Below are 24,733 nucleotides of genomic sequence, written 5' to 3' on the forward strand. Positions count from 1 at the left end.
CGTGGTTGCATCAGCTTTCCACTTTCCGTGTCACTTCTTTGTTGCTTTTTACCCTTTCTACAGCACTGTACTTTCCCAGTACACGCTTGACTCATTGCACTTCGTTTTCCCTCTTTCATCGTTCGTCGAAGCCTATGATACGGAGACTCCTTTCTGCTTAATTTCAAGTCGTTGCCCTCCACTTAGTCCGCCACACTCTTACTCGAATTGCCTTGCTCTACCTTCGGAGCTCTATTCTGTTATTGGGCACCTACGCCAAGTGCTTTCGCCAGCGCTGCCTCCTTCCATCCTTGATCGTTTAACTTTTCCGCGTTTCCCATCGAGCCAGTGCCCATATTAGGCAAACGGCACACGGCATTCGTCCTGTCTCAGGTCATTACAATATCACATCGCCGAATGCTTGCGACTTTAGGTTGCTACCAGAGCCGCGATGGCTGGTAGGGAGGACCATAATCAACCTCACAGTCACGATCCTCCATGTGGACCTCGCGACTCTATCTCCAGAGACCGAAGTGACGACAAGGAAGCACTCGCGCGCCGCGACTCGAACGGCAAACCTCACTGGAAGCCCGCCCCCGCCGCTGAAAGCCATGGTAAGCTAAGAAGCATTAATAAGATGGGAGCATGGCTGATTAGCGGCAAACAGAATCGAAAACGCCGCTTTCAACGTCAAGCGGGAGGCGTGTACCAAGATTGGAAAACCAGAAGTCAAGATGCGAAAATCAGGACTTCATGGAACTCCTGGGCGAAATGGCACATGTTCGCACGCAGCTAATCGGTATAGAGGACCGTTACAATAAAATCAAGCACGAGCTCCAGGTGTCAGGCACGAAACCAGTTGAGTTCTCTTCAGTAGAGAAACTCAAGAGAAATCAGCTGGTTATAAACGAAAAGAAGAAGATTCGTCTCGAAACAAAACTCGACCGGCTCTACGTCAAAGTGCAGGCGCAGCTTGATTCAGTATTAAAACAGCCACCGTCCACAGATCCGTCGTCCGCGCCAGCACAAAACACAGTATCCCAAACAGACCTCGAGCCACGATTGGCACAGCTGCAGGCGCGGTTCGAAAACACAGTATCGCAAACAAAGTTCGAGCCACGTTTGGCGAAGCTACACGAATCGATAACTAAGTGGACGGAGATTCATGTTCAACGCGAGATCGAGGCGCTCAGGCAATTTGTTCTCGAACGGAGGGAGCCCAACAATGCTGAGATACAGGCGCTACGGGATAGCCTTGGCAAAGAAAGGCAAAAGTCACAGGCTTTACAAAATAAAATAGAGGAAGGACAGCGCAAGAGTCAGTCCTTGGAAGAGAGACTCAGCCAGCTTGAGCGGATGTACCAAACCATTAAGCCAACAGAACTGCAAATATCTTCAGAGGTCAACAAGACAGTCACTGCTAAAGTGTCAGGCCTGGAGGAGAAACTCAACCAGTGCATGACGAGCACTGCCGAGACGACGGAGCAGCTGCAAAGTCTCGAGAAACAACAGTCAGCACGCCCTCAAACAGTGGTCCCGGTGGTCCCCAACCTCACAGCTGAAGTTCGTCACCTGCAAGAAACCATTGAGATGCACAAATCGACTGTTGAAATTTATGGACGTAATGTGAATTCTCTGAAACAACAGACAATTGGGGACCTTGAAAAGGCTACGGCACATTCATCAAACGATATCCAGGATTTGCGGGCACTTGTCGAGGAGCAATCTTCTACCATTGAGGATCAAGGCAAGAAACAGAAGGACTTGAAGAAAATTGTCTCGTATTTGCAAAAGACTGCTCGGGACCTGGCCGAGAAACACAATGTCTTAGATTCCACGGTCGATCGCTTGTGTTCCGACCAGGCTGACGAGCACCGTGTACTGGATACTGCCGTTGCCAGATTGCGTTCTAGCACAGAAAATTGCACGACAGAACAGCAGACACTAAGTTCAAACATGACTTCTCTGAATTCATCAGTGAAAGACAAACTGCAGGCCCTGGACATCCAGGCTTCGGAGTTGGCTTCCTTGCAAGTGTTGGTAAAACATCAGCAGGAAAAGACCGACGATTTGGGAAGAAAGCTTATTTCTATTTCTGCTTCTTCAGAAGAGGCGCCGAAATTGTCTTCCCTGCAGTTGTCCGTCAAGAAACAGCAGAAGAAGAGCCATGAGTTGGAAGAGACTGTTGCTTCTCTAGAAAGAAAGATTTCAGAGCAGCCTCTCCAGGATTTCAAGAAACTTGCTGGAAAGATTCAAGAGTACCCGCCTGCTACGGATCTCAATCGCCTTCTGGCAGACTATCCGTCTGGTAAAGAGTTGAAGATACTCATTACTGATATACCAAGATTAAAAGAATCTATATCGAGTTTGAGAGCACGGCAGACTCCGCCTCCACCCGCGCCGGCTCCGGATTCTTTAATGAACAGAGAGACAATGATGCAGACTCTACAACCTAGTTTCTCGCAGTTGGAAACTGGTATCAAGGGTGAGATGAACGGGAAGATGACAGACTTGTTCGAAAAGTTGTTGGTGTTCGTCAAGAATGAGGTCGCGGACCTTGAGTCAAAATTTGAAGATAAGTTGGGTAATAGCAATCGCCAAACGAAGATGGTCAAAGAGCTGTGCGACAACCTGACAACACGGAACACTGAACAAACCACCAAGTTCGATGAGGCGATCTCAGTACTGGGCGAAAACGTCGATAAAGTCCGCAACGAATCAAAGGCTTGTACTGATGATCTTCAGTACCAGATAACATGGCTTCATGATGGGTTAAAGAACCTCAGCTCTAAGCAGTGGTATGACAATGTGGCCAAACAAATCATGAGCTATATACCTGCTCATTTCAACGTGCAGTTGAATGGTCTCGTTACCCGGGTTAGTTACCTCGAAGACCGAGTTAATGACTCGGAAAACGGTAACAAGAGACGCAGGGCAGCTAATGGCAGTCCGTTGGTGACGAGTGGTGCTCGTTAGGTGCTGTACGGATATGTCACGATTCATAGAGCCGTCATACGGGCGTTGATATGGGCTCTGGGTTAGGTTTTGCTTTGGTATGGTTGAGCTAGGGCATAGGACAAGGGACGGTTGTGACAACTTGAGGCAGCAGCATTATACCCTTGTGGATACGGCGTTAGAATACAATCTGATTTTATGGGGAAACGGGAGTGCACCGTTGTTGTGTCGAGATGATATATATTTTCCAACCTCCATAAGACTCTTTACGTGAAACCTTGCCCCTATGCAGAACAAAGTGTACAGCAGCACAAGCTCACGATTTCAACTCAACCGCCATAAGAACCGCTTTTGGTTGACTATAGTAAACATGGAAATGGTTCTGTTTCTGATGGAAGACAAGCATCCAACAGGGATCGATAGTTATATCGTATAGGGTAGGTTCGTGGGTCAGTAAGGTAGTTTACAGATCGTGGTGCGGATGGGAGCAGCTAATGTTGGTAGCTGGTTGGTTTAGTGATGAAAAGGAACGGGCCACTGCAGGGGCCCATTCTAATTGAGGTAGCCACAAAGCCCCCCCAAAAAACTTAAAACGACAGCAGCCACAGGCAAACGAGACGATGGGACGGACATGCCCGATGACATTCCCATTTCCATTTCCATTCTCATTCCCATTCCCCAATAGCCCAGGTCCCTTCAAGAAAGAGAAATGGAAATCTAAGTCCACAGTCTACCTACAGCTACTATAGCATCTCCCTCCTATCAAATAAATCTACACATGATGGTCTCTAGCACTTCACGCTTGTTCTTTCCGATGTACTGGTACCTAGCTAAAAACATGCTCTGACCGTTGTCACTGTCGTTGTCACTGATAATCACTGTCATTGATAACCTTAGTAAACCTGTTCGCCTGAGGTCCATAGTACCTGGGTACCTACTAAGGCACAGGTGTGCCTGCCAACTTCTAGGTACTACCTTACATAGGGCTTTCTTTAACAACAAAGAAGGAAGGAAAGACATACAGAATCAAGAGAAGGCACCTTTTCTTCTCCTTTATTTTTTTTCCTGCAACAACCAAAGAAAAATAAACGAACAAACAAACAATTCTCCGTCTTTTTTGTTCAATCAATTGCTGAATCAATCAACTGAGCGGATCTCTGGGGCCTCGATCTCCCGCGCTCGTTTGCTGTTGTATTGTGCCCAAAGCGCGCTAATCATCTAACTTAACTTATCTGCTATCGTATGCCACTGGGTCACCTCCATGCCTTGTCACTCGGCATCAACCACTACCACTATCAGCCACCATCACCATCGCGACGACCCTGCGAGTCAGCAGTGAATAACATCGATCTCGAAACCCGCTACCCTCCACTGATTCGCATCTCCATTAGTGTCTGACCTCATCTAACTTTCGCTTAAACGCCTCTTTTGTCGCGTTCTCGGCCTCCCTGCGTACCCCTCGCGCGCGTCACCCTCGATCGCCAAACCTCGTACCGTACCGTACCGTACTGCACCGCACCGCAACCTGCACGGCATCGCACCACACCCCCGTCTTCGTCCTTCCGGCATGCCAACATCCATGAACAATGGAAGCCGCGGCGAAGACGGTACAGCAGCTAACCCAGCGCATCTTACCAGAGAAACCTCATCACCTATCTTACTCCGCAGACTGGCGATATAACATCCCTGCGAACGAGTCCCGGCACAAGCATTTTGAGGAATGGGACAATACCCGCCTCCAATACTCGACACTTGTGTCGGAAGCTGATCGCGGTGTACTCCTTACCAGATCATACTACGACATGCGTGTCGAGCCCCCCAAACCCGTCCCTCGCGACGTAGGTGTCCTCGCTAAGGGCGGCGAGAAGAAGAAGTTGTCGCTGAGCGACTACAAGAATAAAAAGACTTCTGGCGTTGCCTCAGACACATCCACGCCAGAACCACCCAGCGCCAGGAAGCGCGAACCTGAGCGCGCATCCGCAGAGCCAAAGTCGGTACCAGAAAGCAGGAAACATGATTCACAGCGCCAAAGAGATCACCACCTTGATACTAAACCACAAAAAGCCCGAGAACACCCTGTTGTTGATATGAGGTAGGCTGCGCCGTCCAACTCAAATCGTAATTGCCTGTGTGTTATCGTACTGATCCTACTAGACTCCCCCCAAAACCGCCCGCCTCTCTCCCACCTCGACCCGTATCGCCTGACAGTAGAAAACGTGCATCCAATGCCGACGACGACCATCGGTCTCAGAAACGACCCAGGCCGGACATCCCCCGCTCAGTCGACGATCGTTCGCGCCCAAGCCGAGACGAACCTGCGCGCCGAAAAGACAGAGAGTCTTTAGGGCCTTCTGACATTCCTTCTAGGGACAAACCGACTGCCTCGTCGCTTTCTAATGGACGTAGTATTCTCAAAGGCACCAATAGCTCTGCTGTTCGTAATCCCTCCCCAGCTGGACGCGCACGTGGTGATTCAGTCAACGGTGGTCGGCCAAACGCATCAGGGAGCACCAAGGGTACACCAGTCAAGCTCGACAATGCTTCGCGATCATCCGTGCCTCCACTGCTATCACCTCTTCACTTGAACTTGGACAGTCAGAACTCGACAGAGAAGGCCGATAGGAGAAAGATTCGCGAGGACGCTGCAGACTCGACGAGATCAACAAAGCCTAAGAAATCCGAACCGCCACCACCTAAAGCAAAGAATGAGCTGGCCAGAGACAAGTCACCTGTAAGATTGCCCACACTCTTGTCGCCGACATTGCCGAGCGCCCTGGAGGCAGAGCTGTCGCGAAGGAAGGTTCCCTCCAAGACAGCCGAATCCAAGCCACATGATGATAGGGACGAACCAAGCGAGAGACGGAGCGAAGAACGGCACAAATCAACCACGGCAAGAAAGGCGCCAATTGAACACGAAGACGAAGATGAGGTTGAAGATGAGGACCCCAGAGAAAAGAGGCGACTGGTTGTGACGTTGCGAATATCTAAGAGAATGCGACAAACGTTGAAGCGCATCTTAGCTTTGCCCCCCAAGCGCAGAGAGCGTTCAGAAAGCACGGAGGCCCCGCCAGTCAGCCAGGCAAAGAAGCGTCCTGCATCTACAGAGAATACCGGAGACACAATAGCTGTCAAGCGCCCTCGGCTGCCCTCTGTTTCTTCGACTCTACCGCCCCCTCCATCAACGCCATCAAAGAAAGGTGCTGCCATGTCCCGCGTTAGTTCCAGTAACTCACACGCCCATACGCCCGGCGAGGCCTCTACAGTGACCCCTGTGCCGCCAGGTTCCTCAGATCGTCCTGCCACTAACGGCACAGAGGTCGGCCGAAGCGACAAGGCTGATATCAAGGCCGTCATCGAAAAACACAGTCGCTTCTCTGGCCTAGGTCGGCGACTCAAGCATGAGGGCGACGTTGCGAACCAAAGATACAACAAGCTTGCAAGTGATGGTGATACCCGCGGAAGCGATATAAGTCGCAAGAAGTATTATGCGCTTGCGGTTGAGAGCACTGTCGCCTTTATGGCCAGCTTCCACCTTCTAAATGTGAGCCGCAACATGCAACACAAGTCATCCGATCCAGGTCCTTGGGCCAGCTTGATCAAGATGGTGGACTACTTGCAAAAGGAAACTCGACGCGACACCCGTGACATGCGCCGATATCAGCCCATGTACGCTCTTGTATTAATTCTACAGGCCATTACTGTGGAGGAGTTTCTCAAGTCCTTTTCCAATTACGAACACATTTCTAAAGAGGATCTCTTCGCGCACCAAGCAATTTGTTACCGCAATTGGGCCACAGTTCGTGACGTCTACGAAGGAATTAGCAACGCACGTCTCCGGGCCGACATTGCGCCCTGGTCAACCGTCGAGGATGTTTGCCAGGCGTCGATGCGTGTTATTCGACAATGGTGTCATGATGAGAATGTCGATTGGTCGGCTGAGTTCGACCCCAAAGAGGCCAGCATACGAGTTGCTCGGCCATGAGATGTGTCCACTATACACTTGCGAAAGCCTACTGAGCACAATTGAACAAAAACCCGCTCGGATCTATTCCATAACTGAATATTCGATTCCGGCATTTAACCAGGCGTTCCGGAGTCGCTTTCCACGTCGATATGTTTTTAAACCAAACTTTGCGAATATTGTCCATCAGCTTATTCTAGTCCACCGCGCCACTGAAGCGCCCAGTCAGGACAAAAGTATTCTACCGTCGTTTGCACTATGATATCCCCTTGATCACAACGGAAAGCGATCTGTTTCATCTATTGCGCCTCATACACAGGCCGCGATTGCATTATGTGTTTTTATTGTTGTTCTATCTTGCCGGACAAGGGTTGCTTTAACAGGAAGGGAAAAGGTTAATGAGAGGAGGGAGTAAAGGAGCTTTTTGGCGAAACTGGAGTGAGGAGAGCATGGTTACAGGAGAATACCACTGGTATATGCATTCATACAACTGCATGGAACGAAAATAGGGGCTTAAACTTGTTGTCACACTGGCCTAGTGAGGGCCAAGGAGTAGTAGTTGACTTCAAGGCTTTCGAGCCAATATCATGAATTATCAAGGTCCTGGTAAATTCCCGTATGACCCGCGTGAAGACTGCTAATCAACTGACTACATTGGTAGCAAGTAATAGTGAGATGACAAAGTCATGCGAGATATCGTGAGCCCTGAGCTAGGTCTTTGACACAGCTATCGTTGGATGTCATTTCAACGGACGGATGGAGGTATTAATACGTATGTTGGCGAGAGCATGAGTCAGATTGAAACCTTCCTCTCTATGTTTAGGCATATTACAATTCACGACTGAGATTTGAAACGTCTTTTTCAAGAGGGATGGATCTATTTTTGTTTTTCTGTCCACGGCTATACTAAGATCAATTGTCTAGTAGGGAACTCGAGCCGATGATAACAAACTCGTTGTCATCCCCTCCGACAATCTCCCCAGTTTTGGTATTTTTACTTGCTTTCATTTCTTTGCTTCATTAAAACACGCGACACCTTGAATTCGTCATCATATCGCGTCTGATTAGGTTTGGTTTTGCTTCCAGCCCCTTGAGCGCTCTACGCTTACTTGGAGGCATCGACCTTGGCAACGTGGGCCAGGAGGTCGAGGACACGGCGGGAGTAACCCCACTCGTTGTCGTACCAAGAGACCAGCTTGACGAAGTTGTCGTTGAGGGAGATACCGGCCTTGGCATCGAAGATGGAGGAGTTGGTGTTGCCGTTAAGATCGGAGGAGACGACGTCGTCCTCAGTGTAGGCCAGGACACCCTTGAGGTCACCCTCAGAGGCCTCCTTGATGACCCGCTTGATCTCGTCGTAAGAAGCACCCTTCTCGAGGCGGACAGTCAGATCGACAACGGAAACGTTGGCGGTAGGGACACGCATGGACATGCCAGTGAGCTTGCCGTTGAGCTCAGGGATGACCTTGCCGACAGCCTTGGCGGCACCAGTGCTGGAGGGGATGATGTTCTGGGCAGCGCCACGGCCACCTCGCCAGTCCTTGGCGGAGGGACCATCGACGGTCTTCTGGGTGGCAGTGTAGGAGTGGACGGTGGTCATGAGACCCTCAACGATACCGAACTTGTCGTTGATGACCTTGGCGAGGGGAGCAAGGCAGTTGGTAGTGCAAGAGGCGTTGGAGATGATGTCGGCAGAGCCGTCGTACTTGTTCTCGTTGACACCGACGACGTACATGGGAGCGTCGGCAGAAGGAGCAGAGATGATGACCTTCTTGGCACCGCCCTTAAGATGGGCATTGGCCTTGTCGATGGTGGTGAAGACACCGGTGGACTCAACGACGTAGTCGGCGCCGGTCTCGGACCACTTGATGTTGGCGGGGTCACGCTCAGAGTAGAACTTGACGGTCTTGCCGTTGACGACGAGGTCGTTGCCCTGGTTGGCGACCTCACCCTTGAAGAGACCGTGGGAAGAGTCGTACTTGAGCATGTAGACCTATAGAGGGATCGAGGTTAGCTTGCGGCTGATGATGACAGGAACGTGGGGCAATGAGGGGTAGCTTGGCGGGAATGCAAGAAGCTGCTACTGCTTGTTCGTGATATGCCACATTCATTAAGCTGTATAACCTGGAGATTGGGTTGCCATTCTTGATACCACTTTATTGTCGAAAATGGCACAATGGCGGACTAGTTCCAGCTTCATATGATGCAGTATCTCAGAGCCATAGCATGATCAAGCAAGCAGCTTCTTGGAGGATATGATATAGAATCGTACGAACGAACAAGCGGGATCGTCGGGAGATCAACTTACGGCGTAGTGAGGCTCAATGAAGGGGTCGTTGACAGCGACAACCTCGATGTCGGGGTGCTCGACGGCGTTGCGGAAGACGATACGGCCGATACGACCGAAACCGTTGATGCCAACCTTGATGGGAGCCATTTTGATTTAAGGAAGTAGTTTCTGTAGGAGAAAGATTGTTAGATGATGTTGTTGAGATATCCTTGAGGATGGATGTTTGATGAAGAGAAGAAGAAGAAAAAAAAGCAGAGGAAGAGCTGAGATAAAGGATGATGGGGTGGGGTATTTTATACGTCTTATCTGTATGACGGAGGTGGGACAGGACAGAAGAGAACAGAATAACGGAGAGAGGTAAGGTAGAGCTTTTTTTGCTGAGGCGGGTTGCGCGTTGCCACAGTAAGGAAAGGGTACCTATGAGAGAATGGAAGAGGAAAGTGGAGGGGGGGTCAAACATAGGTCGGCGCAAAGGAGGGGCAGGAAACTAAAAAAAGAATGAGCTCTGAAGCTCAACCTTTTTTCTCGAGTCTCCTTGTTGGTATCCCCTCAATGGATGCCAATGCTTGACGTGTCGTCGTATCGAGATGCAACAAGGTGAAGATCAAGAGTAGACATGATATGACATGATATAGTAGATAACACAAATATCATGTTATGGATGTTATGATGGTGATGTATGTATGTATGTCGTCGCAATGGAGGGGCAAAGCAGAGAATGGAGGGGTAGTTGGGGGATGGATCCATAGAGGTACATACCAAAGGGGTTTGTAGTAAATGTTGTTGTGTTGTTGAGGATGATGAGAGAGAAGAGAAGAAAAAAGGTCGAGGAGAATGAGCGGGAGTACAAATACTTAATACTCTTAGTCTCAGCCTCATGGATTATTCACTCAATGCTTGGGCAGGTACAGTAGGTTCCCATCAAGCTCATGGTTTAGTTAAGATTGTTAGTAACCCACCCACCACATCATTCATCATCCCACGACCACACACCCCAGACCTGGACCCAGACTTCCATGGATGTCTTAACAGGGGAGGTATCCATCCTTAGGAAATCGTAGTTCTGCAGGGGACCAATGGAACATTGAATATCGGATGAGAGGGTGGGAGACTTTTTTTTTACTGTCTCTATTTAGTAGACACTACTAACCTAGGCTCTGTATTTCTGTCAATATCATAGCCAATTCAGCCTTGTAATATTCCATTACAACAGACAAGTCTTACAAATCATTCTCATTAGACAGGTAGGTACAGTAGGTACCTCCCTCTGTGTTCATTGAGGCAAGGTCCCCACTACTGACAAGAAGCTACGTGGTGGGGTGATATTTGATGCCCTGAAAAAGATACTTTTCTCCATTATGCACGCCTCACTATATCCCCAAGTACCCTTTCTACCCCTCCATCACCCATGTATGCCATGCCACCTCAGTTGATTCCATTCCTCCTCGTCGAAAGGATGGATGGATATTCTTTGAAGGTGCCGCCGAACAAGACACCGCATTCTACCGTGCAACTCTCCGTGAATATCTTCAATTGTCCCAGGAAATGCGTCACAGATAAAATCAGATGTTTTCTTCTTCTATCCCGGAAGCTCCGGTAGGTGGACATACATCATCATCATAATCATCATGGTACCTTAGTTGGTTAGTCAGTCTATCGTATTGTGTAGGTTTGACGATGAGATCTGTCTACGCCGCAAGAGTTTCATGCTCTTTCTTCAGCCTATTGGCTCTTTTCATCTTAGAACTACCCATCATGTCTCTCCTGTTTCTATCCTCAACCCAACATCCATCCATATCATCAACATAATGGCATTATGCACGTCCCTAATCTCAAAGCTCGGTTCGCCCTGATCACCAACCACAGAGGTCATACGGTTCAAACAGCCTTCCTCGTTGATACTATCAAGTCTTTCGGTGTGCTTCTATTGCCTCAGAAAATCTCTTTATAATTCCCTGTTTACGTTGCTTTTATATCGGAGTCACCTTAATCGAGCACTAGAAGCTTCACCATCACGACGGTAACACTAAAAGAGGCTTAGTACCTGATCTTCGCTCGACGTTAGCTGCGGGCTTTTACAGCTGCTGTTGCGTCTTTTTACGCAATGAGGCGGGGCTGGCGGGGGGTATCATTTTCCCAATATTTGTTTGACTCGATTCCATAACATATCCTATTCTGAGATATCGTATAATACACATACTCTCTACTATGTAGATAGATGATCACAGAAATATCTCAGTACAACAGATACAAATCAAATCATCCTTGATTAGAACCATATAGTATTGCTAATGCTTTCAAGACATAACCAATAGCATGGTTAATTATCCTCAACCTCCAACCCTTCCTGTTTCATACTACCTTGCTGTCCAGTGTCCCTCCTCTTACGGTGAGAGAACATTAATTGTTGAGCCATCATCATGCTATCAACTCTGCTCAACTCACCGAAAGCAGGGCCTCTGTCGGCCCGTCGATAGACCACGGTGCTCTACGGTCCGACTGTATTCGTCTATTTGAATTGCTCTCAAACACCTCATTATATCAGATCAGATCAGTCCATCTGTCAATTCCATCGCCAAAAAAAACAACTCGACAGTCCGCTTATCTGACATCGGCCCTTTGTCTAGACCCCATCGGCGTGTACGTTGGAGAACCTATTAGTTGAACGCTGACTGTTCAAAGATGGGGGACCCTGAATCAGAAACCCATAGAGTTACTACTGTACCTACATACATACTTACATACATCCATTGTAAATGCAAACACGGACCCTTATGGTCTTATTTTCCATTTCAATTCTCCTATCTCACCGAGATTCCTCACCTGAGATCATGGTCTGAGCCCACCTCGGACTGGCTAACTGGGCTGACTGAACCCCTGCTTCCTGTAGCTAACCCAGCTCCTACTGTAGCAGCTCGATCCTCCTCCACCATGATCCCTGGGCGAATCCGACGTCAATCTGGGCCTTCAACATCAGTTCATGATATCGATCCTTCCAGCATCAACATTACTCGAAACACGAGAATCATTGGCGATAATTACTGCAATTCATGTTCCGGAACGCCTTGATCGACACTCAACCAAGGCAGCACGAGCCCACATGAACCTTCATCATGTTACGTACAGAGACTCGCCGTCGTCGAATCAATTCCGAACCGTTGCAACTCACTTACACAGAGTTGTTCCCGAATAATCCCTGCTCCCCCGATACAGCCCGTTTGTCGTCGCGAGGCTGTCTCTCCCTCGGTGCTTGACCGTTCGGCTACGCCTGCCGCCCCGGCTTCCGCTCCACGTACCGGAGCATCACGGGATCACGGGCTTGGATCGGCTCAAGCTTCGCCTGTCAAAGACAACCTCTTCCAGTCCACCCGTATAACCCCATACAACCCCAGACAGGATCCAAGGCCCCATCGTCTTGACTCCATACTGAACTCGCTGCCCCGGCTTCTCAGCCTCTTTTTCGAGATCCCACTTGCCCGGCCTCACCCGTCCCCGGCGCGCATCGGGATCCCCAGGAACCAGATGCCACACTAAGACCCATCATGTCCATCTAATCCCAGATTTTCCAACCTCTAGATGTCCTTTTTGGTCTCTAGTTTCCTTGTTCCGTCGTGTTCCCGCGGCACCATCATGCACTATCATGTTTTCTTGACCATTGCCGTCATGAAACCCCAGCTCAATCAGGCCCGCATGATCATCGCACCCCTTCAAAGGTGCCTGGCCATCTATACTGCGTCCTTAGCCTTCAACCTTGTTCTCCAGATCCGGAGTCGCAATGCCGAAGCTATCTGTGTCATGCATTCATTCTCATGCGGCCTTCCGAGTTCTCGACGTGAAACGGTATCCACTCACCATCATGTTTGCAAGCTTCAATCATCCACTTATACGCCTCGTCATGTTGTTGTCCCACGTACATACACATGCAAACTGGTTGACCGAGCATTCATACACAGCAAGACCGGACGGATTTCCATCTCCGTAACAAGGTAAAAGTCATGTAACCCTTTTAACTTGGGGTCCTTATGTCGCCAATTATTTTGCGATAGACCAGATACACGCTGAGCCACACCCACATTACCTTGAACCTTTGCCCCTCGGCTGATCTTTTATATTGTTGAAATCTCTTCACTCGAAGGCATCAACCTGTAAAGTCCAATCCTGACCATCCGTAGTCCGGAATTCTACCACACCGTCTGGAAAGTACCCAGCATCCTTCCACGCTTTCATCGTGGCTCCGTCATACGGCCCTTGTTTGGAATCCCCGTCACGTCCATCCGCCCATCTAAACTCCCACATCGTCCCTGGCTTCACCGCTGCCCTTTGTCCCTCGTCGTCTTCATCCTGCTTTGCTGGTTCCACCCAATCCTCCCCTGTCTCCTTGCGATATTCTCGGACTAGCAGCTCCCTCTCTTGTTCGTAGATCTCCTCATGATCCCGGCTCAAAAGCTTGTCTGCTGCCTCCGTGATGGCATCGATGGATGCCTTTATCCTCTTTTGCTCCGGATCCTCAGCTTCCTCTCCGCCGTCGACATCCATTCCCTCGGCGCCCTTGTTCATCTTCTTAAGCTTCCACTTGGGAATCTTCTTAGGTTTGGTTTGCTTTTTACCGAGCCGGGCCAGAGCCTCGAGCGGCGTCTCAGCACGTTCCAGGTTGAGTATTAGAGTCTTGAGCAGTTCGGATACGAGAATTTCGTCATCCTCCAGACGCTGCTTGCGCGCCTCAGCCTCACGCTTCTCATGCGCCGCTGCCGCCTTTCTCATCTCTTTCTTACTGAGACCCTCTAACCAGTTGTCGTGCACTGCATCGGGATCGCCGCCTTTGCGAACGTAGTTGCCATCTTGGTCAAATTGACCTTCCTCCATCTCTTGCTTTAGATTGAAAGCCTCGACTTTGGGGGCGTTTTTCTTGAGTCCTCCCATACCGACCTCATCGTCGACACCCTCTTCTTGTCTGGCAAGCTCAACATCGGCTTCGTCGTCGCTGCTGCCTGCATCATCGAGTCGAATGCCTTCCTTGTCTCTGCTGGTATTGTCTACACCATCAATTTGATCTGCATCAAGGAAGCGAACCTTGTTCTTCTTGCCAGTGCTGTCGGGATCGTCTTCCTCGGGGACCTCCCCTCCCTCTCCACCGGCTTCATCGCCATCATCCGCAGCAAACATGTCGTCGTCATCATCGTCGCCCGCTGTAGTAGCCGTGGCTTTAGCTCCAGTATTCGTAGCCTCGTCTCGTTTTCGTTTCTCGGCGCGTATGTTGGAGTTGTCGTTATCTGAATCACTATCATAACCGTCTAGGTTGACAGCTCCGCGTTTGGTTGTCGACCCTCCAATAACATCGGCATCAAGGATATCATCTTCTTCGCGAGCGTCAGGTGCAAGAGTAGAAGGGTTGCGCAAATCGAACTTGACTCTTTTTGAGTCGGGATCGGACTCGTCGTGATGATGGGTGCGCGCAAAGTTCTCGCCGTCACGTTTAGGACGAACTGACGATCGTGACGCCATTTTTAATTGGCAGATTGTCCTCTCAGGTTTGAAGCGCCAGGATTAGGTCAGTTAAGAGCTGGTCTTAGATCGTGTGAAGTGATGAAATGAATAAAATGTTTGGTCTTGTATGGGTGGTTAATCGCAAAGTTGAGGATGGAGGATGGAAGCTTGATGGAGCCTACCTTTAAGTGTAGTAGTGGGTATCCGTTATAGGCCCGTATTAACGTCAACTTGCAGCAGCAGCGCATGTAGGTATCTGCCGCTGTCGGAGCCGTGTCGAAAAGTTTATCCTCTGGCAGGTACCTAGAGAAAGGAATAGTATGGCCTGAATTGACTAAACTATTTATTCTTTTATGGTCTCGGCAGTCAAGTTGTCTGACACCTTGACAGAAGCTTACCTAGATGTTCTACATTTATTTCTAGGCATGATGGAAACGCTATTCCAGATTGGGAAATGATCATCGTCGCCCAAGCTGCAGCTAAGCTTGCCCATGTACGTGAACTTCGCTTGTACGAGGATATTATTTGAGATGTCTCTTCATAAACAAATGACTCGATCTCAAATATGGCTCACAATGACCGTAAAGGGAAATGATTGCCGAGTAATCATAGAGAAAATCATCTACATTACCAAATATCCAGTGCATTGAGATATTGAAGCTTGTGAATCACTTGCCAGCTGTAGGCTATAGGGTGGCTTACACTTCGTTAGTTCGCTTTGAGTGGCTGCCAGCTAAACTGCGTCATCAAGAGCTGCCTCTGTAGCCTCCACAGGCCCCCACGTTACCTGTGGCTTTGAACCTTCAAACGTGCATCGACACGCTCAATCTTTCAACTACCAGACCGCAACAGTGACCATATCTTCATTTTGCCGGACCCTTTAGAGTTTGGAAGCCAAAGCACCGCACTTTCGAGTCAAGACAATCTTGTTCAGCGCTGACCGCCTAAAACCTTGACATCTCCAACCTGCGACATCACCAAGCAGACCACATATTATACGAACAAACCACCGCTACCATGGTTTGTACTCCAGCCGTTCCTCAACACCTCATTTTTGACAACTAACCCATCTTAGTACTCAAGCTTTGGAGGCGGGTATGATCCCGCTAACCCGGAGCACCTCTACAACATGGCTCGCCATGGACGACGACCAATCGTGCAGCGCTTCGACGAATACTACCGATGCTATCCTCTTATCATGGCCCCCGGCGCCGAACGACCAGAGCTCAACTACGGTTCCAAAATAATTCTACCACCTTCGGCCCTTGACAAAGTCTCTAAGCTCCACGTGCAGTGGCCTCTGCTCATGGAGCTAATCAACGGGGAGAAAGGACGACACTCGCACGCTGGTGTACTAGAATTTATTGCCGAGGAGGGACGAGCATATATTCCTCAATGGGTATGATACAATGGTCTTTCCCAAGATGTTGCTAACCTTGAGTAGATGATGGAAACACTAGGAATGGATGTTGGAGATATGATCCAGATCCGAACTACATCCTTGGAGCTGGCCAAGATGGTCAAACTACAGCCTCAGTCCGTCAACTTCCTTGAGATTAGTGATCCCAAGGCTGTCTTGGAGAAGGCATTCCGAAACTTCGCCACCCTGACCAAGGGCGATGTTTTTAACTTTGCCTATAACGATGAAGTCTACGATGTAGCTGTGCTCGATGTCAAGCCCGAGACCGACAAGATGGGAGTCAGTATGATTGAAACCGATGTATCAGTAGAGTTTGCTCCACCAGTCGGATACGTTGAGCCCGAACGCAAGAGCGGAACAAGCACACCCAGAAGCACACGAGGCGGTGCTCCTGCTGGAGGTCTGCTGCACAACCAAGGAACCATGGCCCAGGCCATCAACTACAATGCTATTGCTCCGTCAGTAACAAGCAATGTGACAAACTTCCTTGGAGAGGGCCAGAAGCTTGCCAAGAAGGGTAGCAAGGCATCAACACCCAAGCCAGCAACTCCAGTTCCCACAGTGGAGATTCCAGGCATGCCTAAGCGGCGTGATGGTGCCCCTGCAGCTCTCCGTCTGCCCCCTAACAAGCTTTTCTTCGGTTACGAGATCAAGCCTGTCAAGACGGATGCTGACAAGGAGAAGGAGAAGGAGAGTGCCAACGGGCCTCATTTCGCCGGTCAAGGTCAAACACTCCGGGGCGCTGTTAAGAGAAAGGGCGAAGGAGATGACAAGACCAAGGCTCCCGAGAAGAAGGGCACCGGTGAAGGGAACAGATTGGACGGACGACGGCCGAGATAGGTGACGTTATTCTGATGATTTGAAGCGGCGTTTGGGCGGCAATGTATATATATATGTCCTAGAACTTGATTGAACTTTTGCTAGGTAGTCTGATATCCGATGCCTGCGGTAGTGCGGCTCTAAACAAGAGTTCAGTACTTGAATCCTATGTGCGGTTGCGGCTGAGCCCTGGAGACTGGTCGATGATTTATTTATATACGTCTCAATTCTCTGTTCGTGACACAGTAACCAACCACTACGGCTCTTGTACAAAAGACAGTTGGTTATTGCGGCAATGAGATTACGTGAATGTAATTATGTTCAATATCCAAGAGATCAACGGAAGACTGACAAGAGAGCAGCCCGTATCAGTCTGTAAGGCAGTGTCCAGGCACGATAGCATTAGAGACGGTGACACTGGGATGCCATAGAACCCTCCATTTGTTGCTACGCCGTTACCTCACTTGGACCTACCGGCTGATATGTCTGATAGACAACAGGAAGGACGGCAAGCGGGCTGGGTGAATGAAGCACAAATAATGCATCAAAGGAGGTTACTTAGACCAATGATAAACCAGATCATCTCTAGTATAACACCCATCAATCACTATTTGGGAACTCAGTATCAGCTTTGAATGGATCTTTAGACATGATGTGAAAAACACCTTGATCAAGGTAGTTCTGCGAGACCGCCAGAAAAAGCAGACGATTGAATGGATGGATTTTCCCTATCTCTGGTGTAAACTGCTATGACTTGAGATTATCTGAGGGCGATGCTAGAATGACTACCAATCCAGTTCATCATAGCCACGAGTCTTTCCTCTTCTTTTCTTTCATCTCTCACCAAAGGGCCACCAAGATTTGGTCCAGTAAATATCACCTTTCAACACCATGCATTGCGGCAGTGAAGACCAATTCACGCCTTTGCAGCAGCGTCACTCGCGAGCCACTTGCCGAACTTGTCATCTCCTTCAGGGGTGGCACTAAACAACAGTCAATAAGACATCCTTAAACCAAGACAGTAACGACGTACCTGCTATCGCGTCCGCCTTCGGTAGAATTGATGTTGCCCATCTTGACATCCTCATCTTCTTCCTCCTTCTTGCGCTTCATCTTCTTGGCAAGGGGGGACTCGACAGCGGCCTCTTCGTCCTCGTCATCAGACTCGACCTTCTTCTTGCGCCCCTTGGCAGGCGTGGCGCGCTTGCGGGGAGTCTTCTTGGGGGTGGGAGTAGGAGCTGGAGAGTTGTTGGCCGAGGGCTCTCCGTGGCGGTTCTTGAACTCGCGCATGATAGTCTTGCTGAAGTGCTGACTAGAAGGTAGTCAGTATCCAGTGAACGGTTTGAGGTGAGGAGGCGTGGGAAGGAAAAGCAGGCGGGTAACAGAAGAATTGTCCTCTAAGGCTTAGGCTACCATAATAAGGTAGCTAACTGCTGGTCTAAACTAGCATAAAGTAACTAGATTATTTCGTCTCTTATGCCTCCAGGGGGCCAATTCTTCTGATGCCCTGGGGCAAAGGTGACGTGAAGGATATGAAGGAGGGGGGGTAACGTTGGGGATACATACGAGATAGCGTCCTTGGTGAAGCCATACCCAAGAGCTTCCATGGAGCTGTGAACCTTGGGCCAGTTGTAGCGCATACGCTCACCATCCTGAGCGCCCATGATAATAGCAACACAAAGGTCGCGCTCGGCGTTGGCATCCCACTTCTTCTCAGCAGGAGGCATGATGATTGTTGATAGGATGTTTTGATGTTGAAAGGAAGATGTTGTGGAAGGGATGAGTAGTGTTAAATGGCAGATGGAAGAATAGAAGTAGAGATGTAATGAGAGAGTAAGAGAGAGCAGAAGAGAATACCCAAGGAGGGGTTGGTGTTCAGTGGAGGTAGTGATGTGATAAAAAGGGGAGGGAGTGTGGGCTGTTTTCTAGCATAGGTGTTTGATTGCACTGCCTAGCAAAGGTTACCGACAGGTGCACAAACCGACCTACACTGGAGATTGATTCAAGATTACCTAGGTAGGTACTTAGGTAGATTAAAATCCCTGAATGCTTGTCTACGTTACTGAACCGAAATATTATAGTGGCAGTTGACGGTCAGTGTCAAGTTTTGATCACACCTCACTCATTGATAACATAACGTCACAAAATTAAGGGTCAAAAGTACGGGTGGCATTGTTCAATTCATCGCAGAGACATGCTCATAATATCGTCCTCAGATGGGATCATTCGCCGTTACATCAAGGCATATGCAAATGATCATAGCCTAATTCCATCCCTTATTTCTCTGCGATGGTCCTCATAGCCAATATGTCCACCCTTCTTCATGATGCTTCATTTGCTGGAGAACTTGCCGAAACTGTAGTTCAATGTAGACAAACTGCCACAGAGTGTTAGCAAAAGAAAGGAATGAATTGAGTAGGAGTGTCGACTTACCGATGCCAAGATTTAGGCTTCGCCGCTGTTGAGCTCATCCTCATCGTCGTGCTCAACCCTGGAGAATCTTAGTATAGATACTATCGAAATCCTGCTTTAAACTTACTTGGCACGCTTGAGACTCTTGGGGGACAGGATGTCGTCGTCGGCAGTTTCCATCTTGAGCTGCAACTTCATATCCTCAAGATCGTCTTCATCATCGGCGATGTCAGCAGACTTGGGAGCCTTTCGCTTAGGGGTACGCTTGGCAGGAGTCTTGGTACCAGAAGCATCGGCGCCGCGGGGCTTTCGAGGGGTGGAAGGCTCAGCACCGGAGTTCTGGATAGCAGAGGTGTCGCGGTTCTTGCGAAGCTTCTGGACATGCTGGCTGAGAGAAGAGTTAGCTCCATCCTCGACAGGAGATATACAAGAAGCAAAAGAAACAAAAGTACTTGATGGCATCATAGGAATAAGAGTAACCCTTTTCGCGCATCTTGTCGGCGACACTGGTGAGAATGGCCTTGCTGGGCTTGATCTCCTCCAGAATAGCAAGAAGGAGGTCCTCGTGGGAAGCGGCATCCCAACCGCGAGTAGGCTTGGAAGACATAATGAAATAAAGGAAAACAGGCGAAGATGACTGCTGATGGATGTGTGTGGTATGTGGTGGCCAGTGTATGAAGGTGGATGGAAAGATATGCACAAGAATGAAAAGATATGAAAGCGGAGTGAGGAAGGATGAAGAATGTATGAGTGGGAGACACCGAGACAGGAGGAAGATGTGGGGAAGTGAAGAGAGAGGAGGTGAAGAGTTGGGAAACAATGCGAACAAAAGAGTAAAAAACCACTAGGTAGACAGGCAGAAAGCAAAAACAAGCCGACCACCGCACTGAGAATCATACCGAAGAGCACCCTCAGTGAACGTGTACCCCTTGCCTTGAAGATCTTGCATGACATTGGCCCAGTCATCAGAACTGGGCTTGATGTGCTGGAAAAGGCTGATGAGGATATCTTCGTGGACGTTGGCGTCCCAAACCATCACTTGACGCTTGGCCATGTTGTCGAATATGCAGATGAAAGAACAAGTTGTAGAAAGGGAGAGGATATAAGAGAGGTTGAAGATGAGAAGTTGTTGAGAGGAGAGAAGATGTCAGGGAAGGGAAATTTATACTCAACCCTCTCCTTAGGCTTAGACTTGCTTAGGATAAAAAGAGAAAAACATTGTAGAACAAAGAAAAACACTGCAGAACAGAAGAAAACATTGCCTACCGCACAGCATCAAAGGAAGTCGAGTATCCGCGAGACTTGAGGTACTCCTCGATCGAGTCCTTGATAGCAGGAGTCAAGCCCTTGTTGGTCTGGGCACCAGTGTAGAGACCGACCACGAGATCCAAAAGGAAGTCGGCGTTGTCCCAGTCGCTTGATTTTCCGGGCATGATGATGGTGATGTTGTTGTGTTATGGTGTTGAAAGGGGTGGATTGTCGATGTTGATGATGATGATGTTGGATTGAAGAAGAGGAAATATGAAGGATTGAAAGGCTACCACGAAAGAACCTTAGGAACAGTGAATCATGCCCTCACAGGCGAACAGGTAGGTAAGTACCTAGGCGGGGAGCTATCTAGTGCCGGTCACTGCAAGGCAGCGAGCCACGGAAAACTGTTTACAGTGCAAGGGACTTGTGCCTAGGAGCCTTGGGGTGAGAATGAGGACTGAGGGGAATTAGAAGAATTGTCGTCTGAGGCTTAGCCCAAGTTCTGATCTAACCTGGCTTACACGGTCTAGTATTTTTGTCTCTCAAGTTCTCGACGGGCAATTTGCTTTCAATTGCCCTCTGTCTACTTGCATGATCCAACAGTTGAAATGTATCTTTGACCAATTGTTTATCCTACAACGATATCTGAACCCCTTTTATACACACATGTCGCCATAGGACACTGTACGAAAGACAAAATTCCACGCTGATTCGTATCTATTCTGTGAAATGAAACATTTGAAACATTTGAGCAACTCCAGGTTTCCAACGCCCATGCCCGTGGTATCAAGTTTATCTATATATATTTGTTTGGATTCTTATGCTTCACCATAAGTAGCGAAACTGGGAAGGGTTAGCTGGAGTTCAGTATCAGTAACTGATGGCACTTACTCAGAAGCAAAATCTGCGGAACCGTTATGTGCAGCGAGGGCTAATACGGCTTCATCGTCCATATCATCACCCTTGGGAGGGTCCGGTGAGCCCAGACGTTGTCGTTTAGCGCTGGGCTCGTCGTTATCCATATCTGCTTCGCCGTCGGCATCACCATCGGCATCTATATCGTCGTTTACCCGTCCCATTTGCTCTTGAGACATTAGACTATCGGGCTCCTGGTGTTCTACTGGTCGAGGTTCAGGTTGAGGTTGGGACGTGGCGCTTGCGTCAGTAGCTTCGCGAACATCTCGTGAAGGCTCTTGTGGGAGCTCCTGAGGTTGGTAGTCAGGTTGAATTTCTTGACTAGGCTGAGACTGCGCGGCTGGCTGTAGTTGCTGGTTGGATTGAGATTGTTGCTCTAGTTGGACCTGAGTTGGCTGAGGCTGTTGTCCAAGTTGGGATTGCTGCTCAGGTTGAGGCTGCTGACTAGACTGACCAGGTTGTTCATGTTGAAGGGGATGCAGATGAGGAGTCTCCTGAAGAGGTTCAGACGCAAGGGGAGGGCTTGGGTAGGTAATTGAGCCCGTACTGGGGGGCGCGTCCCCAGGAGTCTGTGTCTCCGGCGCAGCTGGTGCAGAGGATATGCTTCCCGGTCTAATGGCAGTTTGAACTGGTTGAGGAGGTGCAGATTGATGGTTAGCATGAGCAGCGTCAAATGGTTGGACACCCTGTTGATAAGGAGGCGCTGAGCTGGGAGGCCCAGGAGCTGCACCAGGTGCCGGGAGTGGATGAGGAGCACCCTCTCCTGGAGCTCCAGGTACCGGAGCAGGAGGCTGTTTTCTTGGACGACCCCGTCCAGGCCCAGGACGACGTGTGATGGGATTCATAGTCGGATCATTCCGTCGTACTGCGTCCCCATTAGGTCCTGTGGGCTCTGTCTTGTTCTGAGCCCGACGTAGACCTTGGAAATGTTGACTGACATGATGTTAGTATTATGTTTGATGGAGCTTGAGACATTTCATGCAAGGTTAATTCAATGTTTGGGATGGTTTGTATATGTTTGGTGGATGAAAAGATACAAGTGATATAAAAGCCGGTATAAGTCAACTTTGACGCGTACAATGATAGGACGATACTGATTGTTAAGACGTGATAGGCAGCTTATAGTTTATTGGGGGAGGATCACATTGTAATTGAACGAAGGAGAAAGCTTTGGAGAACAAAAGTATAAAGGACTTACCGACAGCCTTCATTGGTGAAGCCATAGCCCAGACTTCTCATGTGGTTACCAATAGTGGTCCATTCCGAGCCGCTTATGATGCCAATGTTCTTAACAGAGAGAATAGTAAAGAACAAGTCTTTGTCTGCTCTGTCATTCCAGTTTTTATTATTCATTCTGAATGAGAGGAATTACAGATGAGGTCGGCTTGACTGAAATTGACAAGTGTTGAGGCGATAACGCGACGTTAGATAGTTGGAAGCTGTTAAGGCAACGGCTGGATCAATGGGAAAATTGATAGTGTAGTTGGGTGAGAAATTGCTAAGGCAAGGCAAGGCAAGGTTAGGTAGGGAGAGTCTAACGTTAAGAGAAAGACTGGGCTGAACAGAATTGGTCCAAGCTCCTTTGCACCTTCTTGGCATGGGGAAGGCAGCTTGTCGGATCCGGATGAATCATTGCTCCGATGTGATTGGAAGAGCTTATCATTCAGAGATCGAGATGCAATTGGGTAGGACATCATGTCGTGTTTGCTTTTCGAGTCTTTGCTTCTTCATTTCTCGTTTATAAGATTGCTTTGTTTGATGATGATACTTTGGGAAGGTAACTATGATCATGGAGAAGCTGTTGAATCTTTAGGCAACATTATAGCTTGGCGTTATTATCTTGTTCTAATCCATCGTGGATAAGAGTAAGAGGATTAACTAGGAGAAAGGCGTAGAGTTAGATATAGATCTTCAGCCGGTGATAGGCAGATTGATTGAATGTAGTAATCATCACAACACAGAAACAAAAGTTAACAGATCAACAATGCAAGCCGAGTTATGCAACTGGCAAATCAGATCTTGGAAACGGTGCAGCTACTCAGCGAAACGGTAGTTAAAACGGAACTAATTAAAGTGATCGTCTGGGCTAACGGAGTGGCGAACACTTTCAGTCGCGCCACACTTTGAAGCAAGGGGTTTCGCTTGGATGAGGAAAGAGAAAGAGGGGGGACAAGAAAAGAGGACTTGGAAAGTGGGTCTGCGTCTCACGTGCTTTCGTTCCCATTTCCTGATGAGCAAGGTCTGCAAGGTCCCACCAGCTGCGCGCCCGTCGCGTCTCCCACCCACTTCATCTCATGCCCTCCATAACGACCAACAATTGAATAGAGGGCCATGCGCGACCTTGGAAGCAATTAATTCTATCATAAATGGCTCATTTTCTTCAAAATAATATACACATGAACTTTCCAGACTTCTCCAGCTCTTCTGGCTGTTGAATTGCTGCTTTTCGTCTTCGTCGTCTCGGCTTGTATCCATCAACTTTTTCTAGGCTACACCCCTCAGCTGAGCGTCGACAGCCAAAAGGGCAAAGCAAACCTCGGAGGATCGGCTGCATGCTGCAATTTCTTTCATTCTTTGAGTGTCAGGGCGTAATGTGGCTATTTGTCTGGATCCTAACCCAGTCCATGCTGTCTCTTGTCTCTTGTCTCGTATCCTCAACATATCCATCACTGTGAACTTTTCTACGCACCAGAACCAAACTTGAGCCCAATTCAAAGGCTCAATCAATTGAAGATGCATCTATAAAATGCCACGAGGCAAATGTAAACAACTATAGCTATCTCCATGGATCGTCAAGTTGTCCAACCGGGTCAGCTTCAGGTTTTATCCCCCTGCGTTGGTTGCATGTCGTATGCCTCAAGTGCCGTTGATAATTCGTCGGTGACCCGCGGAATGAGTCACACTTTGTGGTTTCACTCCATTCCTGGGCTTGCCACCCCTGTGCAAAGCCTGCTTTAGCTTAATGTGTCCCCAATGGATCTATTTAGAAATCTTGTCTTTGGTTAATTGAATCGTCCTTGGCTGTTCCGAGCTTACGAGAGCTGTTTGCCTTCAATAGTTATTTAGGAACAAATTGAGCATGGTTGTCACCTGGAATGCGACAGAGATTCGAACAAGACTCAATTCAATTAACCCACCGTGAATCAACTGTCTCAATGGATCCATTTCGTGTCTTCTTCAGTCTGGAAACAATATCAATCCGTTAATTGATCAATCGTTTGGGACGTGCCAGACGGTAACCCACTGA

At 48.8% G+C, this 24,733-nt stretch overlaps 10 protein-coding genes across 10 annotated transcripts; 3 read left to right on the forward strand and 7 right to left on the reverse strand.

The window, feature by feature from the left end:
• Positions 1-430: 430 nt before the first annotated feature.
• FIESC28_08295 (uncharacterized protein) lies at positions 431-2,955 on the forward strand (the record flags this gene model as incomplete). Its single annotated transcript, XM_031162433.1, has 2 exons — positions 431-593; positions 785-2,955. The coding sequence occupies 2 exons, from the start codon at positions 431-433 to the stop codon at positions 2,953-2,955; spliced, it is 2,334 nt and encodes a 777-aa protein (XP_031013446.1).
• Positions 2,956-4,520: 1,565 nt separating this feature from the next.
• On the forward strand, positions 4,521-6,916 carry FIESC28_08296 (uncharacterized protein; the record flags this gene model as incomplete). Its single annotated transcript, XM_031162434.1, has 2 exons — positions 4,521-5,026; positions 5,089-6,916. 2 exons carry the CDS (start codon positions 4,521-4,523, stop codon positions 6,914-6,916), a joined length of 2,334 nt encoding a protein of 777 aa, XP_031013447.1.
• A 1,084-nt stretch (positions 6,917-8,000) lies between these two features.
• FIESC28_08297 (uncharacterized protein) lies at positions 8,001-9,332 on the reverse strand (the record flags this gene model as incomplete). Its single annotated transcript, XM_031162435.1, has 2 exons — positions 8,001-8,888; positions 9,204-9,332. 2 exons carry the CDS (start codon positions 9,330-9,332, stop codon positions 8,001-8,003), a joined length of 1,017 nt encoding a protein of 338 aa, XP_031013448.1.
• Positions 9,333-13,310: 3,978 nt separating this feature from the next.
• On the reverse strand, positions 13,311-14,687 carry FIESC28_08298 (uncharacterized protein; the record flags this gene model as incomplete). The annotated part of the gene is made up of 1 exon (XM_031162436.1): positions 13,311-14,687. One exon carries the CDS (start codon positions 14,685-14,687, stop codon positions 13,311-13,313), a length of 1,377 nt encoding a protein of 458 aa, XP_031013449.1.
• A 999-nt stretch (positions 14,688-15,686) lies between these two features.
• Positions 15,687-16,929, forward strand: FIESC28_08299 (uncharacterized protein; the record flags this gene model as incomplete). Its single annotated transcript, XM_031162437.1, has 3 exons — positions 15,687-15,689; positions 15,745-16,068; positions 16,114-16,929. 3 exons carry the CDS (start codon positions 15,687-15,689, stop codon positions 16,927-16,929), a joined length of 1,143 nt encoding a protein of 380 aa, XP_031013450.1.
• Positions 16,930-17,824: 895 nt separating this feature from the next.
• FIESC28_08300 (uncharacterized protein) lies at positions 17,825-18,635 on the reverse strand (the record flags this gene model as incomplete). The annotated part of the gene is made up of 3 exons (XM_031162438.1): positions 17,825-17,891; positions 17,942-18,220; positions 18,475-18,635. The coding sequence occupies 3 exons, from the start codon at positions 18,633-18,635 to the stop codon at positions 17,825-17,827; spliced, it is 507 nt and encodes a 168-aa protein (XP_031013451.1).
• Positions 18,636-19,353: 718 nt separating this feature from the next.
• FIESC28_08301 (uncharacterized protein) lies at positions 19,354-19,927 on the reverse strand (the record flags this gene model as incomplete). The annotated part of the gene is made up of 3 exons (XM_031162439.1): positions 19,354-19,399; positions 19,448-19,708; positions 19,773-19,927. The coding sequence occupies 3 exons, from the start codon at positions 19,925-19,927 to the stop codon at positions 19,354-19,356; spliced, it is 462 nt and encodes a 153-aa protein (XP_031013452.1).
• A 237-nt stretch (positions 19,928-20,164) lies between these two features.
• On the reverse strand, positions 20,165-20,374 carry FIESC28_08302 (uncharacterized protein; the record flags this gene model as incomplete). The annotated part of the gene is made up of 1 exon (XM_031162440.1): positions 20,165-20,374. One exon carries the CDS (start codon positions 20,372-20,374, stop codon positions 20,165-20,167), a length of 210 nt encoding a protein of 69 aa, XP_031013453.1.
• A 208-nt stretch (positions 20,375-20,582) lies between these two features.
• Positions 20,583-20,753, reverse strand: FIESC28_08303 (uncharacterized protein; the record flags this gene model as incomplete). The annotated part of the gene is made up of 1 exon (XM_031162441.1): positions 20,583-20,753. The coding sequence occupies one exon, from the start codon at positions 20,751-20,753 to the stop codon at positions 20,583-20,585; it is 171 nt and encodes a 56-aa protein (XP_031013454.1).
• Positions 20,754-21,389: 636 nt separating this feature from the next.
• Positions 21,390-22,839, reverse strand: FIESC28_08304 (uncharacterized protein; the record flags this gene model as incomplete). The annotated part of the gene is made up of 3 exons (XM_031162442.1): positions 21,390-21,414; positions 21,463-22,419; positions 22,685-22,839. The coding sequence occupies 3 exons, from the start codon at positions 22,837-22,839 to the stop codon at positions 21,390-21,392; spliced, it is 1,137 nt and encodes a 378-aa protein (XP_031013455.1).
• Between the last annotated feature and the right edge of the window lie 1,894 nt (positions 22,840-24,733).

The sequence above is a fragment of the Fusarium coffeatum genome (assembly GCF_003316985.1).
Source record: "Fusarium coffeatum strain FIESC_28 chromosome Unknown BRIP53273_contig_194, whole genome shotgun sequence".
NCBI lineage: Eukaryota > Fungi > Ascomycota > Sordariomycetes > Hypocreales > Nectriaceae > Fusarium > Fusarium coffeatum.